The 15767-nt window shown below is 41.1% G+C and overlaps 1 protein-coding gene across 1 annotated transcript in view; it reads right to left on the minus strand.

Annotated features, from left to right (window-relative positions):
- si:dkey-49n23.1 (semaphorin-3D) overlaps positions 1 to 15767 on the minus strand; it is a 38274-nt gene that overhangs the window by 8883 nt on the left and 13624 nt on the right. Inside the window, exons 2-11 of the mRNA XM_055050129.1 lie at positions 14771 to 14963; positions 7833 to 7981; positions 6672 to 6734; positions 6398 to 6517; positions 5619 to 5709; positions 4080 to 4208; positions 3816 to 3958; positions 3513 to 3627; positions 2672 to 2741; positions 1155 to 1299 (exon numbers count right to left, since the gene is read on the minus strand). Coding sequence (XP_054906104.1) covers positions 1155 to 1299; positions 2672 to 2741; positions 3513 to 3627; positions 3816 to 3958; positions 4080 to 4208; positions 5619 to 5709; positions 6398 to 6517; positions 6672 to 6734; positions 7833 to 7981; positions 14771 to 14933 — 1188 coding nt within the window. The 5' untranslated portion in view covers positions 14934 to 14963. The remainder of the gene's footprint in view (positions 1 to 1154; positions 1300 to 2671; positions 2742 to 3512; positions 3628 to 3815; positions 3959 to 4079; positions 4209 to 5618; positions 5710 to 6397; positions 6518 to 6671; positions 6735 to 7832; positions 7982 to 14770; positions 14964 to 15767) is intronic.

The following is a 15767-nucleotide window of genomic DNA, read 5'->3' on the forward strand; positions in this document are numbered from 1 at the left end:
CCAGATTTCCTCTCAGTGAGGAAACATGACGAGGATGGAGATGAGAAACTAAGAGAAGGACAGATGAATTTATTGAAGGTGTAAAGCAGCTTGGAGCGAACGAGGGAAGACGTGCCGCACAGGAGAGAAGTGAGAAATGTGGAAGCCATTATTGTCTCTGCGGTGAGACTTCATTCTGCCTGATTCGCTGCTCTCATCGCCGACATGCCTCGCCTCTGCTGCACTCAACCGCGTGATTAAACACCGCGCAGAGCGGCCATGACACACGGCGCGCACACAGTGACCTCTGACCTCGCTGCGGCTGTGATGTCCCAGAGGAACCGGTGTTGGACCAGAGGAGCTTTCTGAGGTTGGACTCTGATCCCACAGGAAATTCCTAATTTTTCACAAAAACAGAAATGCCATCCAGCTTCCAATATATGTGGATAAATGATGGAGTGTGAGGCTGAAAGTGGCAGCTTAACTCAAGAAAAAGGAAAATATTCTGGGGGTTACAAGCTGGTGAGGCAGTTCTACCACAACCACAAAGAAATCAAATTTACATTAACTTATATATCTATGAGCTTATATTCTTCTTTTATGAAAGTTCCTGCATCACTTCAGAGACTTCATACATCATAATAAAAAAATTATATATATGTGTATATTGTGATATATGTACTTGCTGTCCACCCTCGTTGGTGGCTATGCTAATTAGGCTAATTGGACTGAGCACAAGCTAACATTTGCTAACTCTCAGCTCCACTGCAGACCCGCCTCATGGCTCTGACTGATTGTTTCTAGTAACAATGGGAGCAGAAGTAGGAGATAGATTTTGTTCACAGATTATCTGTCTCATGCGATACAGTGAGTTAAAAGTTACATTCTGCAGCTTCAAAAGAGCTTATACATAAAGTTGGCTTTGGCTTTTATTTTTTTGCAGCTTCACTCTTTTCAAGTGATCCCAAAGTGTCTCTGCTGTTGTTGTGACTGCAGGACACCCTTAGGTGGTTACCTTCCTGAGAATGGGAGTATCCCACAGAAAGATGTGTTTTCCTATCTTCCTGTTGGGCCTGTGAAGTGACCTTCACCACCCTGCAGGGTCACCAGCTCCTGTCTGATGGCGGCCAGGAAAAGCAGCAGTTATCTTCCAGCTGTTGGTGTGTTGAACTCACCGTTCCGGGTCTGGGGTACGGGATGCGGCCCTTGTACTCCACCCAGCGGTAGTCGGGTCCTTCTCTGTGGGCAAACGGTCCGTTGAAGGCGGCGCGGATGGACGCCATGGAGTAAACGCACACAGCCGATCCCTGGAAGACGGAGCTGTGGAGAGAGAGGACCGACCGGTTGATCAGCGGGGCGATCAACCGCCAAACCGGAGAGAAGCCGAACAGCACACAGCAAGAAAAACTCAAATTAAATAGTTTTTTACAAAATGACGATAACAGGAGAAACAGTAGAAGAATAAAACTGAACGAAGATGGAGAAATTATTAGTTTAAGAATGTGACTTTTTATATATATATTTATTTACATATTTATTAAATCTATCACCATGTGGTGACATTTTGAAATGAGACATAATATGTGGAAAAACTGCTTTAGGAACAACCAATCAGAGTCAGGAGGCGGGTCTTAGTGCTGTCAATCACCATCAATGTGGAACTGCAGCTAGCATAGCCTGTCATGAATGCTAATGGTAGTTAGCATGCCCACTGATGGTGGTGGATAAACACTTATGACAGAGTTTATCCACCATCAGAGTTTTTCTGTCATTAGCACTTCTAGCAGCGAGTACATATGGATTATTGACAGCGCCAAGACCCACCTCCTGGCTCTGCTTGGTTGTTTTTGGTTGGGAGAGTTGCATTTCTTCAGACCGCAGTAGTAGCTCAAGGAAGAGATCGATTTTTAAAAGATTATCTGTCTCATAACACAGCTGGTGACAGTTTTGACTAATATGTACAAAACAATTTGCATTAAAGTTACTTAGAAAGGAGGAGGGAGTGGAAAGAGAAGCGGCTCTGCTTTTCTACTTTAAGGTTAGAAAAACTCAACCTGCTGGGCCCCTACATCTTTGACCCCAGGCACCCACCCAGACCTGACCTCTGACCCTGAACTGGGAGGGTGAGCACGCGCCAGCCGGGCGGCGGGAGGTCAGATCATCTGCAGAAGTTTCTTCTAGCAGGTGGATTAGATCATTTATAACCAGATTATTCAAAACACAAACAAGAGGAAAACTGATCATTTCACTAATTACAACAAAAAAAAGTCATTTACTACAAACTATAGGAAATTAAAGAACCATTTAATTTCTATTTTCAGGTTTAAAAATGAAGATGTTTCTATTTGCAAAAACGGAATGGCTAGTTTATTTTCTATCTTTGTGGAAAATTATTTTGAGGAAAATGTTATTAATTTATTAACTCCAATAGAGAAACTTGTCACAATGAAACATTTTGCTGAATGATAAATTGTCCCAGACGTTATTGCGTTAACGATGTTATTGTTGTTTTGAGAACAAGTTCCCAACAAACAAATACTACTGCTTCTAAAGAATCTACTTTATTATTTATTATAGGCTTGACTTAGTTAGTTTCTATCTCTCTGTTTCAGCTTGAGACACCTGCTTTTATTTTGTTTTAAAAAAACTCTCCAGTTTTTATCTCTTAGACATGATTATAGCAGTTTCTCACCTGGAGGTGGTGAAGACGCCATAGATGGTCGGGTTCTGAGGATCCTTGGTTTCCAGAACAAAGATGTTCTCTAAAAGAAAACAGACAAATCGAGATTGCAAAGTTTTATAACTTTATGTTCGCCGTAAATTAGTTGATTGAACTCAGTTTATTAAATGTAAATTTTTCATTTTTAAAGACAAGATCAAAAAAAGTTTGAAATATCAAAGTTAACAAACTTCAAGAAAAGTGAGAATCCTGAGTTTTCTTCTGAAAGGATAAATTGATGCTGAAATATTTAAAAGAAATATGTTTTTACATATTTTTTAAACTATCACTGTGTTGTTTAGTATTAGGAAATCTGAGAAAATTATCAAGTTCCTCTCCCTTCTTGAAACAACCAATTAGAGCCAAAAGGCAGGTCATAACGCTGTCAATCACAATGTTGTGAGGCGCTGCTCATCCCCATCTTGTTCCACATCCCACCTAGCTCTCTGCTACTACAGCTAGTATAGCCTGTTGTTAATGCTCAAGCTAGTTAGCATGACGATGGATAAACTTTTTCTGTATTTCCACCACTACACAATTAGCAGCGAGTACATGAGGGTGACTGACAGCACTAAGACCCTCCTTCTGGCTCTGATTGGTTGTTTTTGTTTGGGCTCGATTCGTTTCTTTAGACGGTTATAGTAGCTCAGGGTGGAGCTTTAGAACATCCATGTTTTCCTGTCTCATAATAAACTGTTACAACATGGCAAGAGTTTTAACAAATATGTAAAAAAAAAAAAAACAAACATATTCTTTATAAAAGTTACAAACTGCAGCTTTGATGGAGCGAGAAGAAAGAATGGGTCGGCATTACCGAGCTCATCGAAGTGAGTATCGACTCCCGACGGGCCGGGAACAGAGCAGACCAGTCGGGCTTTCAGGAAGGTGGTCCAGCGGTTGATCAGACTCCTCTTCCCACCAACATCATTCTGCAGGAAGGAGAAGCAAATAAAGATTCATTATAAAACTGAAACAGAAATTTCAAGGTCAGAGCTGCAGGAAAATCCTTCAGAAAATGAATGAGAAATCAGAGGAAATGTTATTGTTTTATTCATCTGGGTTTTATTGAAAACATTTATTATCCTTCTAATATGGCTTTGACTGAAGCGTTGTTTACCTTGCAGACCCGAGCCACCCGGCTGTAGACCCTCTGGTCCCACTGGCCGGCCTCCACCGCCTTCTCCTTAAAGAAGAAGTAAACTTTATCGTCGTCTGGACTGTGAGTGTCAGGAATGGAGAAGGAGCCCACAAAGTCCGGCTCTGTGGGGGACAGGAGGCGTTCATGTTGGAAAACTGATGCAGCCTCCAGTTTCTCCGCTATCTTTAACATTAAACGGTGCGAGAATGAAGAAATGCATCATGGGAAGAGGCAGCCGCTCACCGTTAAGCCAGTTGTGATCGTAGGCCTCGGTGCGGATGTAATGCTGGCTGCTGCCCTGAACCGAGGAGCGGAAGATCGCCGCGTTGGCCCCCATGAAGTCGACCGAGGTCCCTGCATAAAGTTCACCATCTGAGGGGAGAAACAACAAGTTCACTGCAGGGTAAAGGTCACTGCGGGGTAAAGGTCACTGCAGGGTAAAGGTCATGAGGCATTTTGAAGGTGTTAGCATCACAAACTGCTTTGGCTCTTCAGGTATTTCCTGCAGCCAAGGTTGTAATAGTTTTGGTTTTTCTTTATTGTTTTGTTTTGTTTCCATGTTTGTGCAATTCAGTTAGTTTTACAATGTTTGGTAGTTTTTAGTCATTACTTTTATTTAAACATTTCTTAGTTTTTGTTTATTTTTTATTAGTTATAACCGTAGTTTTAGTTTTTCTATAATTGGGATCATCTTCAGGTGCAGAATTCATAAAGGCCAAAGTATTACATCAAATTGATCACTAAAACTCAACAGAAGACACCAGTTTTCTGTGCGTGGGAGAAAAGCGACAGGCGGTTTGTTGCTTCGGTAAAGGAGGAGTGAGTTGCAGAAGGACATCCAGATGAGGACAGACACTTCGTCCTCTGCTGTCCAGCTGTGAAACCTCCAGGAGACAACATGAAGCTCCAGCTGACCCCTGGAATCTAAAGTCGCTGTGTTTAGTGAGTCTAGTGCAGCGTCAGCAGCGCAATAATTCCCAGGGACCACACACACCTCGACCCGACAGGCCATGGACGGCACGCTGCTTACTGTCACCAGAATATGGACAGAAGGACATAAAATCATGTCAACACTGTGTGGTTGTGAGGACCATCGCTGTTGGTTCACTAAAACTGACAAAAAAACATTTTCCTCATTTTTTCTGGTGACAGAAAATGCAGAAAGACTGCAGTGCATCTGATCACTGAGTCCCAACCAACGTTATTAACAAATAACTGAAATTAGGAAACCATTTTTACTAACTGAAGAAATAAAAACGGTAATTAATGAGGGAAACAACTAAGTGGAACTATGTTGTGTGTGAATAATACAAACTAAAGCATACTGAAATTATAGATATCCTTTGTTTTCTTGTTTATGAATCTATTTATCAACCTTTCGAACTGATGTGAAGATACAACACAAGCAGTTTACGTCAGCTTCAGCACTCCGTACTCCTGGCGGCGCTTACGCCGGCCTGCGAAACGGCCACAGCAGTAGTTGGGAGAAAATGCCAGAATCAGTTTGTTGTTCCACAATAATTAGTTACATTTCTTTAAAATGGTATCTTCTGTCAAGTATTCATAACCCGATCAACGAAGACATAATCACAATACTTTGGCCTTTTGAGTTCAGCACCTAAAAACTAAAACTGCTACTACAACTAATAAAAAACAAACAAAAACTAAACATTGAACTAATATTAACTATCAAACACACTGTAAAATTAATTATAACAAACTGAATTGAATTAAATATCACAGACTAAGCTATGAAAAACCCAGAGGACGGGTGCGTGGTACCGGTCAGCCTGGCAGCGAACGGCTCTCTGGGACTGAAGGGACACTTTCCTCGTCCCGACTCGACGGCGTGGGACAACTTGAACCACGGCTCCTGCAGGACGGACACAGAATGAGAGACGACCAGGAAGATTCTCCGGCTCCATTTTGATGCACATCAGAGAAAAACACAATGAAAGTTTACAGAAAATAAAAATAAATTAATGTCTCTTTGCCAGCGACTTTTAAAATAGATATTCTGCAGGTATATTCTGCTTTGTGAGATTTTGCACATTGAGTTTTTATTGAATTTTCTTTCTGAACACATTTAAGTTAAATTGTTATTTTGTTAAATTTGCTCTCGATTCAGACTGCGCCTGTAACTGGTAATAGACTTTCTGTTTGCTACTTCATATTTTAGATATAAGCAGAAATGATCATTTTACAACCACAATAACAAAAATAGTTTATTGTTGCTTAATTATAACACAAAGAATGAGTTACATGTTAAAGACTATAATTTCCAACTGTTTGGAAACACTTTTTTAAAAAATTACATTGAATTTATTTATTTATTGTAATACAAAACAAGTGACAGTTAGACGATGACAACATTGTATAATTTTCTCGTTTTCTTCATAATTTATTCATTATTTTCCAGAAACTCTTTAAAATTGCCTCTCTTTCCTCAAATGAGCTAAACGTATCTCCGAAACACAGCAGACATGCAACTTTCAGTTAATCAATATGTTGTTCAAAGGTAAATAAGTGTAAATAAGTGTAAATAATCAAACGATCGGTACCTCTGGGTTCTGGCTGAGCTGCAGGTAGGTGCACTGTGGGTGGAAGGCGCCGGTGCCACAAACGTAAACATGAGTTTTATTGAAAGATTGCAGCAAACGGACAAAGTTGGCACAATCTCTCTGGAAGTCAAACACAAACAATACGAACATTCAGAATGTGTTTCACTGAGAAAAACATGGAAAACAGTAGAAGAAAGCAGATTTCTTGAATCCTAAAAAAGATGATCAGAATATGAGGTGAGAAATAAATAAACATTTTTATAGTTATTTTTACCTCCAGGCTCTTGCCTGCCAGCCTGCAGTGCTCCACATGTTCTCGAGCTGCAGGCCAGTGGATCTGATGGAGAAAGTTTATTATTTAGAAAATATCCAAATAATAAACTTAAATTCAAAGCAAATAAGGAATCAACCACGAATGGAAATACCTGCTAATTTTAAACCGTGAAAGCTAATGTCCAAAATTAAAGATAAATAAGATAATTAGTAGAGGTTTCCCAAACTTCTCCTGTGGATCTGCTGCAGAGTTAGAAATCAGGAAATCAGGAAAACAGATATAAAGTCGGGATCAATGTAAATAATTACAATGAAGTTTCAATCAAATTTAGCTACATAATTTTAGAATGTTATAATTAAGCATCTGTTCGGTGATTTCTAAATACTACTTGCATTATGACACAGAATTGTTTATAGTATATACCACAGATTAACAGCAAAAGCTAATATTAATAGCTGCAAATGATGGGATTTATTTAGTTTAACGTATAAAACATGGTTAGAAAGTAACTGTTAGTTGTTCATTCCTTTAGTATTATCTTCTAATATCTATTTACAGGGCCACAATACATTAAAGATCTGCTGTTGTATTAACCTTCCAGACCCCTCAGGTTCTGGTTCTGGTTCTGCTCTGCTTCCCCAGAACCAGAACAAAACGAGGAGCTTTCAGCTTCTGTGCACCACAAATCTGGAACAAACTTCTAGAAAACTGTCAAACGGCCGAAACACTGACTTCCTTTATATCTCCACTAAAACCCCAGCAGTTTAGAGCTGGATTTAAAATGTGATCAATTACTAATTTATCAATGACACTTGATTTAATGTCATGTTTTGATTGTTGATTCTATGCTGCATAACTTTGTGCTGAAATGTGCCGTACAAATAAAATGTGATTGATTGATTTAGATAACATTCATTGCTTTTAATATTTTAAAGAACCACAACCAAGAAATCTCTTTAATCCTGTTGCGATTCAAATATATTCAGATTTATAAACTGTGGAGAAAGCAGGAAAGAGATGAATAAACCAGCAGTCCAGAGTTTTTTTCACTGATAAGAAGTTGAGCTTTGCTGCATCTTATTTATCAAAAGAAATAATAGTGAACTCCAAGCAGCTCTGATGGTTTAACTCGGCGCCCTTCAGAAAGGTTGGACACCTCACCTTGTGGACGGGCTGGTCCAGGTTGTCAGGGTTCAGCAGGTAAATGTGGTCTTTCCCTCCAACCAGTAGCCATCCTCTGTCCTCGTCCAGCAGCAGGACCTGGTAGCCCCCGCCGGCGCCCCAGTAGACCGCCGAGCCGTTCCTCACATCTGGAAGAGTCGGGAACATTCAGGGGTTTATTCACCATGAAATTCTTCACATTCAGTCCTGAAACTGAACAATTGAAAGGAGACAGTAGATCGTCGCTGAATTTCCACAGGATGCCGAGTCCCTGAGATCTTAGTTTAAACAGGAACAACTGGAGCGTTTTGGATCAAAACTAAAGATGTTAATAAGCACTATATCTATCAGCCAATCAGAGGAATCAGCCAATCAGAGACTGTAATGTTTTTAGCTCTGCTAGCTTGTAGCATCTGGCGCGCAGTAAACTGCAGGTCTCCATCTCTATAAAAACAATTATTTCAACCTATATAAGTTTTTATTTATATATTTTTAGCCAGAATACAACCAGTTTTATCTCTCATCTTTCTGGATCCAGAAGTGCTTGCTTCCCCTCAGTAACATGAGCCTTCACTGTGCTTTACCACCTTTCCATGCTCCATAACCTCCAGGTCATGTTTTGGTTTCTCTGTATCAGTTTCATGTAAAATCAACTTTTTTGATCTTTTCATCATGTTATAATGTTATTTCCTCATCAAAAACATCTTTCATGCACGTTTGAGAAAACCTCTCCTCTCTACAGCAACAACTCAGCTGAGCAAAACTGGGTGGACCTTGCCCCGCCTTAGAGGTACAGCTCCTCCTCAGAGCTGCAGTTTCCAAGTTTCTGCCTCACAGGATATTCCTCCCCTTCACAGCTCCTTCAAACTATCCAGAAGCAATTAGCAAACAGTTGGTGGAACTGCTGCTGCTGAGCTCAACATACAAACTACTTCTCAGTGGAACACAGAGGCCCAATTTAAACACGTTAAAGGAGGAAGTTAAATTTCTTTTAAGTCATATTTGACATATATCTTATTTTTAGAACAAATTAAGGTAAAAAAAATTGCTATAAACATGTAATACTGCCCCTTTAAAACTGATTCTACAGGCGGCTGAAGCTGCCTTTTCTCACTCTGCCTCTGTGTTTTGGCCTCATTCTTCCCAAATTAATTCCTCATACTGATCATCAGACGTATCTGAGTTTACCTCATACCCAAGCCAGTCGTCTCGTTCATTTCTCCACGTAGCTGCAGCTTGAACCTGGCGGCTCCTATATTAATAAATCAACAGTAATGTAACCCAGCACTGCAGGTCAGGAGAAAACCTTCCCTCTGTGTGTTTTAGTAACTCTGTGCTGTGGTTGAATGCCTCATAACTAAAGTCAACACTCAAGCTACACACCGACTGGCCCCCGTTGTCCCTGGGGAAGCGGCGTTAAAGCAGGCAGAAAACAACCTGGACAAGCAGAGCAAATTAACCCTGGAGCTGCAGCTTTATGATCTGTCGGCTCAGGCCTGCCGGAGCCGGAGGACCGACCGCTGCAGCGCCGCTGCCAACCCAACGACAATCCAAGCAGAAACAGCAGAGCTCAGGAATCAAGACCGTTTCGTAGCAGGAGGCGTCGGCAGCCGTCAGGCTCCCAATTATTTTTACTTCTCATTCATCGGAAGTGAAGCTTTTCTGGCCGACTGCAGGTTCCTCACAGCTGACGCCAATTTATCGCTGTAACTTCATCCCTCAGTTATTTGATTAATTTATTCTCATGTAGTGAGTAAAACTCTGGAGCCAAACTTTAAAAATGTGGATCGAAAACTGCTTTAAATATGAAGAATTTTTATAGAGAAGCAGCAGACGGAACCTTTCTATCTGTGTGTTTCTGGTACGCCTCTTAAATCTGACGCACAAGCGACATCCGCTAACAGCAGCGATGGCGGACGAAGCCCTTTTCACTGGACTGCTGGCAGAGCGAGGCATGTATCATATTGTTTATCAGTTATTGTAATAAATTTCTTATACTAATTTTGATTTAAAATTTAAGTTAATTATGTGCAAAATCCCCAAAACTGTCTGTAATGTCAAGATTGTTGGCTTTTTCCACTGTTTGTTCAAAAAAGGATCAATAAATATAAATAAGTTTGAAAATATGATGAAATATATTTACTTTCAGTGATACAAATCAAACTTCTTTGTGTTTTTGATTGTGTTTGTATGATTGCTGAATCATGCAGTCAGAGCCATAAAGTCACATAAATAATTCTTAGTCATTTTTATACCACAAAATATCATGAAAAACTTTAAGTCCATCAATATGATGGTTAAATAACCTGAATCACAGATTCAAACATCTAAATATAAATATCTTTGTTGTTGGCCTCATCTGTCAAATAATTCAATAAAAATGGTTTTTGAATTGAAAAGGCTGCTTATTTTGTTGTTTTCGATTAATTACGATGAGTTAAATTAAACACTTGAATCGATTCCCCGATTGGCTAAAACATGATCAACATTTGGAGCCTTCAGCTTTTAATCATCAAAAGAAAAATTTAATTATGAGTTTTGTTCTCCTGATTTCTGCAACTTGTAAACTTCTAGTTTCTTACAACAGCAGCTCAAAATTTTAACTTGAGTGAAAGCAGAAAATTTCTTGCAGCTGAATTTACACGTCCATGTTTCTGCAGATCAGCACCAAACAGAGCTGTCAGTGAGGAGAGTGGAGCGAAACGACCCCCCGCGGAGCACGCAGAGTGCAACCGTCACTCATGCGTACGCACTGCGTGTTCAGGCTTTGAATGCAGCATGCCACATTTGCTGCACCGTTCTGAAAGAAATAAATCACAGCCGTGACGAGCTGACAGGTGACGGCAGAGACCCGGTTAGCCAGCCGGCCGTGGAGGAAAATTTGAGGAGCTGCAGAAGAATGCAGTCAGATTTGTTTACACAGCCTTTATTTGGAGTCCTGCTGAGGAAAATAAGACATGATGGATGAAAACAGCTGCTGCACCAGGCTCAGAAACTCAATCAGTGACCAACAAGTCGAATCAGATTCTCAAGCCTCATTTGTCGACTTTGCTTTGTGTCTTTATTACACAAAACTTGCTGAGCTAGTTTAGTTCAGGAGCTTCAAACTAATCCTGGATGGTGCAACTTGTACACCAGAGTGAAGTTGCCATACAAGCTCAACATACAAACAATTTTTTTTGTTTGTGCCACTATCATTTTAAAGATATCGCTAAAAGTTTCCAGAGGTTATGAAAGATTTGAAACCACGTCATAGAATGAGATTGGAGGCAGCTTGTCCACATCGTCTGGCATATTTTTCCTTTCTGTCTCATACGAATCCACAGCAGCCATTTTGTTGGTAGATATTTCTCTTGCAGTATCAACATACTTTCTTTTTGTTGATTTTCATGCAGTGGGTCATCTATGCTTTGCGCTGCACTTGCCTACCAAGATGGCGCATATCACTTCGGGTTGTGGGAACTCGTATCAGTAATGTACCTGTTAGATTTTAGAAAAGTAACCTTTAAGTTTCTGGATAAATAGCCAGAAAGCTGTGACCTGTAAGTCCTCAGAAGTCACCAAAATACAAACTGGTAGTTCTGGAAATCTTTCTACCAAAGTGACCAGTGTGTTCAATGGAGGTCTCCTCTTGTTCATTTAAATGTCATGACGGAAGAACAAAGCTGCTAAAAATAAAAAGCAAGAAACTGGAGGAGGAGATTTAAGCCCAGGAAGTTATTTATGGAGCTTCTGCTTTTCTCTCCAATCCTCCAGGATCTCATCCATCAAGCAGCCATGATGGCAAATCGACCACAAAATGAAAAGTAAACACTGTGGGAGATATCAGAGGGGGCGGAAAATATGACATGAAACCCTGAAGAAGCAGCCAAGAGTTTACATCAGTGAAAATCTGTTATGCTTTGACTTCAGGTTTTCCAGTAGTTTTAGACGGGAAGATATAAAAACACTCTGGCTTCACGCCGGGATGGCAACCAACCTGCCTGCAGAACATCACAGCTGGTGTCAACAGAACTGTTCTGTTTGACGAGGAAGACGTTTCTGGATCCAATCAGACCACTGGGATCACGGAGAGGCCCAAATACAGAAACTACGTCCACCAGTTCAATGAATCGTAAGGATGTAAGGTCTTCGCCTCCATCTTCATCTTTCAGACTTTAAATCTCTGCTGCAGTTTCATTTTCTGTGTCATTATGATATTATTATTATTATTATGGCTGCAGGCACAGGATCATAAAGCTCTTGTTTTATGTATCGATTGTGTCCAGCTAAGGATTGTGGAGTCTGCTAGCTGAGACATCCAGAGTGACGGTTAGCTGTGAGATTCAGCTCCTAATTATCAGAAAGCATCAGCCTGCCAAACACGCTAAGATCAGCTTCGACGCCGGAGGTCAAGGAATCACCCTGGGAGTTGATGGATACAAAATCCAGGCATTTCTGAAGGGCTGGACCTGACAGCACCAGGATATAAAAACCTCATTTCCCCTCGCCTTCATTCCTACGAAGCTCTGCTTTGTTCAACACAGGAAACATCCTCAGTCTCATCCTTCCTTCCTCCCTTCCTTCCCTAGATCCTTCATCTCTTCTTCTCACAACATTTTGCTCTTTCTTTCAAACTCTTTTCCTCTCAAACCTCCAAACTGTAATCAGAGCAAGTTAAAGGTCAAGGTTGACAGTGTAACAGTGTAGGGGACCAGCACTCACACACACACACACACACACACACACATGCACACACACATAGGTCACATTCCTGCCCTCTTCTGTCTGGATGTTTTGGGATGTGAATCAGCTTTGACAGATTTCCTGCAGAAACACGCAGCATGTTTTTATCTAACGACGCAAAAACACACCTCAGACTGAGCTGCAGAGTGTGTGTGTGTGTGTGTGTGTGTGTGTGTGTGTGTGTGTGTGTGTGTGTGTGTGTGTGTGTGTGTGTGTGTGTGTGTGTGTGTGTGGGTGTTTCCCATCCCAGTCCCACATGAAGTCAGCTTGTTTTGGTTGGAGCGTCGGAAACCAGCAGCAGCAGCAGGACGAGGAGGAAGTGATGTCAGAGATGTCAAACTGAGGTCTTTTTCCCTGAAACTTTGGGCTCCAGCAGATACTCAAACTGAAGAGTTTCTCTTTCCTCAGACTCCGACGGACCGCCTGGCTTCAGTTTGAACCCGACCTCTAAGTCTGACCCATCGCTGCTTCCATCCAGGGTCCAGATTATTTCCGAGTCCAGATCCCACCGGACAAATCATCTGGACTGATTGAAAAACCGCTTTGTGCCACTCCTTTGTTAAAGGAGCATTTAACAAAGAGTTAAATGCTCCTTTTGTCTTTCGCTGACTTGTGTCGAGCTCAGAACAATTAATCAGTCTGCATGGATTATAGCTAATCTGAGTCCAACAGCTTGAAGGACTTGAAGGAAGTGAGATAAACATGAGAGAAAGATCCAATCAAACGGTTTGGCAGATCAGCAGTTCAGGGCTACGAACCGGCGCCGTAGTGCAGCTCGGTTGACCCGGTGACCTCTGAGCATCTCCTTCTAAAGCCTTTGTAGATCTGAGTGTTGGTGTCGAACGTTCCAGCAGAAATGGTTTGAATTGGACAGAAAGGCTGTGTGACCTGGGAGAGTTCAGGTCCAGGTTGGACTCAGAGCTCAGATTTTTTACCAAGCAACCATGGTGCATGAAATCTGTTTCATCTGCTGAGCAATGAGATTTATGTCCAAACAGCTGAGGATCGTCTCTGGAGTGAAGGTAGCAACGCTTCCCACAGGGTTTCCCAGACTCCAAACATTTCTGCTCTCATGCAGAGTCAAAAAGAAAAAACATGTTTTACAGTTTGAGTCAATCTTTGATTCCTCCTTTTCTATCTCTCTTTTTGGCTGGACTCAGCTGGACAGGACATTTTGGCTTAGATCAGATTTTTGAACAACACAAGTCAGACATGTTGGATTAATTTTACCCAAACCATGATGCAACTTCCTACCAGTCTGCATAATAGTTTTGGGTTTGTTTACAGTAAAATTGTATTTCATAGTTAGTTTTAATTTGTTTTTAGTCATAATTTAGAAATGATGACTATAAACTGTGGATTATTCACTGTTGCGTTTTTCGGCACTAATTGGTCATAATCTAAAGGGGGAAGGGATGAGCGAAAGGAAGCTGTTCTTTTAGCAGGAAGCTGACTGTGTTGAGATGGACTGAAGGTTTTCACCTGAATGAATGTGGAGATCAGCGTGTTTATGTCTGTTTTGAGCCCTGAAGCCGCCATCTGAGTCTGAGTAATTAACAGTTTACAGGCGAACGGCTGTTTGTCCTGCAGCCACGAACGCAGCAGGAGAAACTCGGAGTTCATTAAATGTGTTCACTGCTTCCCTTCACAACCACAAGCTGCTACCGTTTCACTTCCACATAAAACAAGAACGTCCAAATTATTACCTCCAAAATGTGGAAAAAGTTCCTGACAAGCTGACGGAGTGGAAAAACCAAAAACCAAAACCAAAAGTTTCCAGAAGATCCATCAGAACTGATAAAGTCTGAGACGATTTTCTGTGTTAAATGTGTTAAACTAAAGATATTTTATCTAAATACAATATTACCTCCAGAGCCGGCCCAAGGCAATGCGACCTGAGCAGCTGCTTAGGGCCCCAACTCCATCATGGTTTGGTAGATTGCACATTTTTCACACTTTAGTTTCAGTGGCAACAAGGCTAATGCACGCTTTCCATTAATACTGGTCAGAACTGGAGCAGAAGTTATATTTAAACTGAATACTGGAAATATTTAACAGTTTCTGATTTCCAACCTGTGAATGAACAAAGTGAGCTAAAAGCTGAATAATTTATATAGAAGCACCAAACACAGAACCCTTTCAAACACCAACGAGTCACACCGATCCTCAGAAGAACAGAAAACAGGAAAGATGATCTGAAATCTGTTTCCTACCTGAGTGAGAGAGCTGAAGCCGTGGCCCGGTCTGGCTCCAGGTCCTGGGTTCTGGGTTGGTTCTGGACTCTGAAGGCTGCAGACTCAGAAGCCAGAGCAGAAACGTGGCTGCTATGAGAGAAGAGGATGTTCTGGTTCTGAGTCCTGCAGCTGACTGCAGCATCTTCTCTGACCTGACGAGTCGCTCCACAAACTGAAATGGAGGAATAAAGGAGAAAACTCTGAACAGCTGGGTTTTTAGTTGTGGTTTAACGGAACTCAGTGTTTCGGTTGTTTTGCAGTTTTCTGAAAGTTTGTTCCAGAAATGTGGTGAATAGAAACTGAGTGCTGCTTCTCCATGTTTGGTTCTGGTTCTGGGGATGCAGAGCAGAAGCAGAACCTGAGGGGTCTGAAATATTGATAAAGCAGCAGCAGATCTGTACTGCACTGTGTTGCTAAGTAAATGCTCTTCAGGTGATTGAAGGTTGACTTTGTAACTGTCTTTATGTGGCTAAGAAGGTTCAGGTTAGAGTCGATCACTAGACCCAGATTTCAGTCTGACCTGGAGCTTCAGCTGAAATGACTGAAGCTGATTCTAGATAGTTTCTGTTTAATTTCAAAGTCAATAACTTCAGTTTTGTTTCTTTCAGCTGGAGAAAATTTTGGCACATTCACACAGTCCTGCTGCTTCCATTTACCCTTTAACCTTTCAACTCTTCGTTATTATTTTCCATTTCCCAACATTTGGGAGTTTTATTCAGCAGAAAAATGTCCACAGGTGTAAACAGATGTTGGAGCCTCTCGTCCAGCAGGAAACGCCCCGTTGGGAGGAGAAAATGCAACAACAGAAAGATCTGAAAAGACTTTCAGCTTAAATACTGACCACATCTGTAAGTTTCCCATTTCATCAGATTCCTAAAGTATCGGCTTTAAGTTATTTTTTTATCTTTTGGAAAGCAAAATGACTTAGAAAGGTGAGTTATTTACATGTTACTTTACACCAACTCTCCTATTTTTC

Source organism: Poeciliopsis prolifica, unplaced genomic scaffold, assembly GCF_027474105.1.
Source record: "Poeciliopsis prolifica strain line A6 unplaced genomic scaffold, Auburn_PproV2 SCAFFOLD030, whole genome shotgun sequence".
NCBI classification, from domain to species: Eukaryota; Metazoa; Chordata; class Actinopteri; order Cyprinodontiformes; family Poeciliidae; genus Poeciliopsis; species Poeciliopsis prolifica.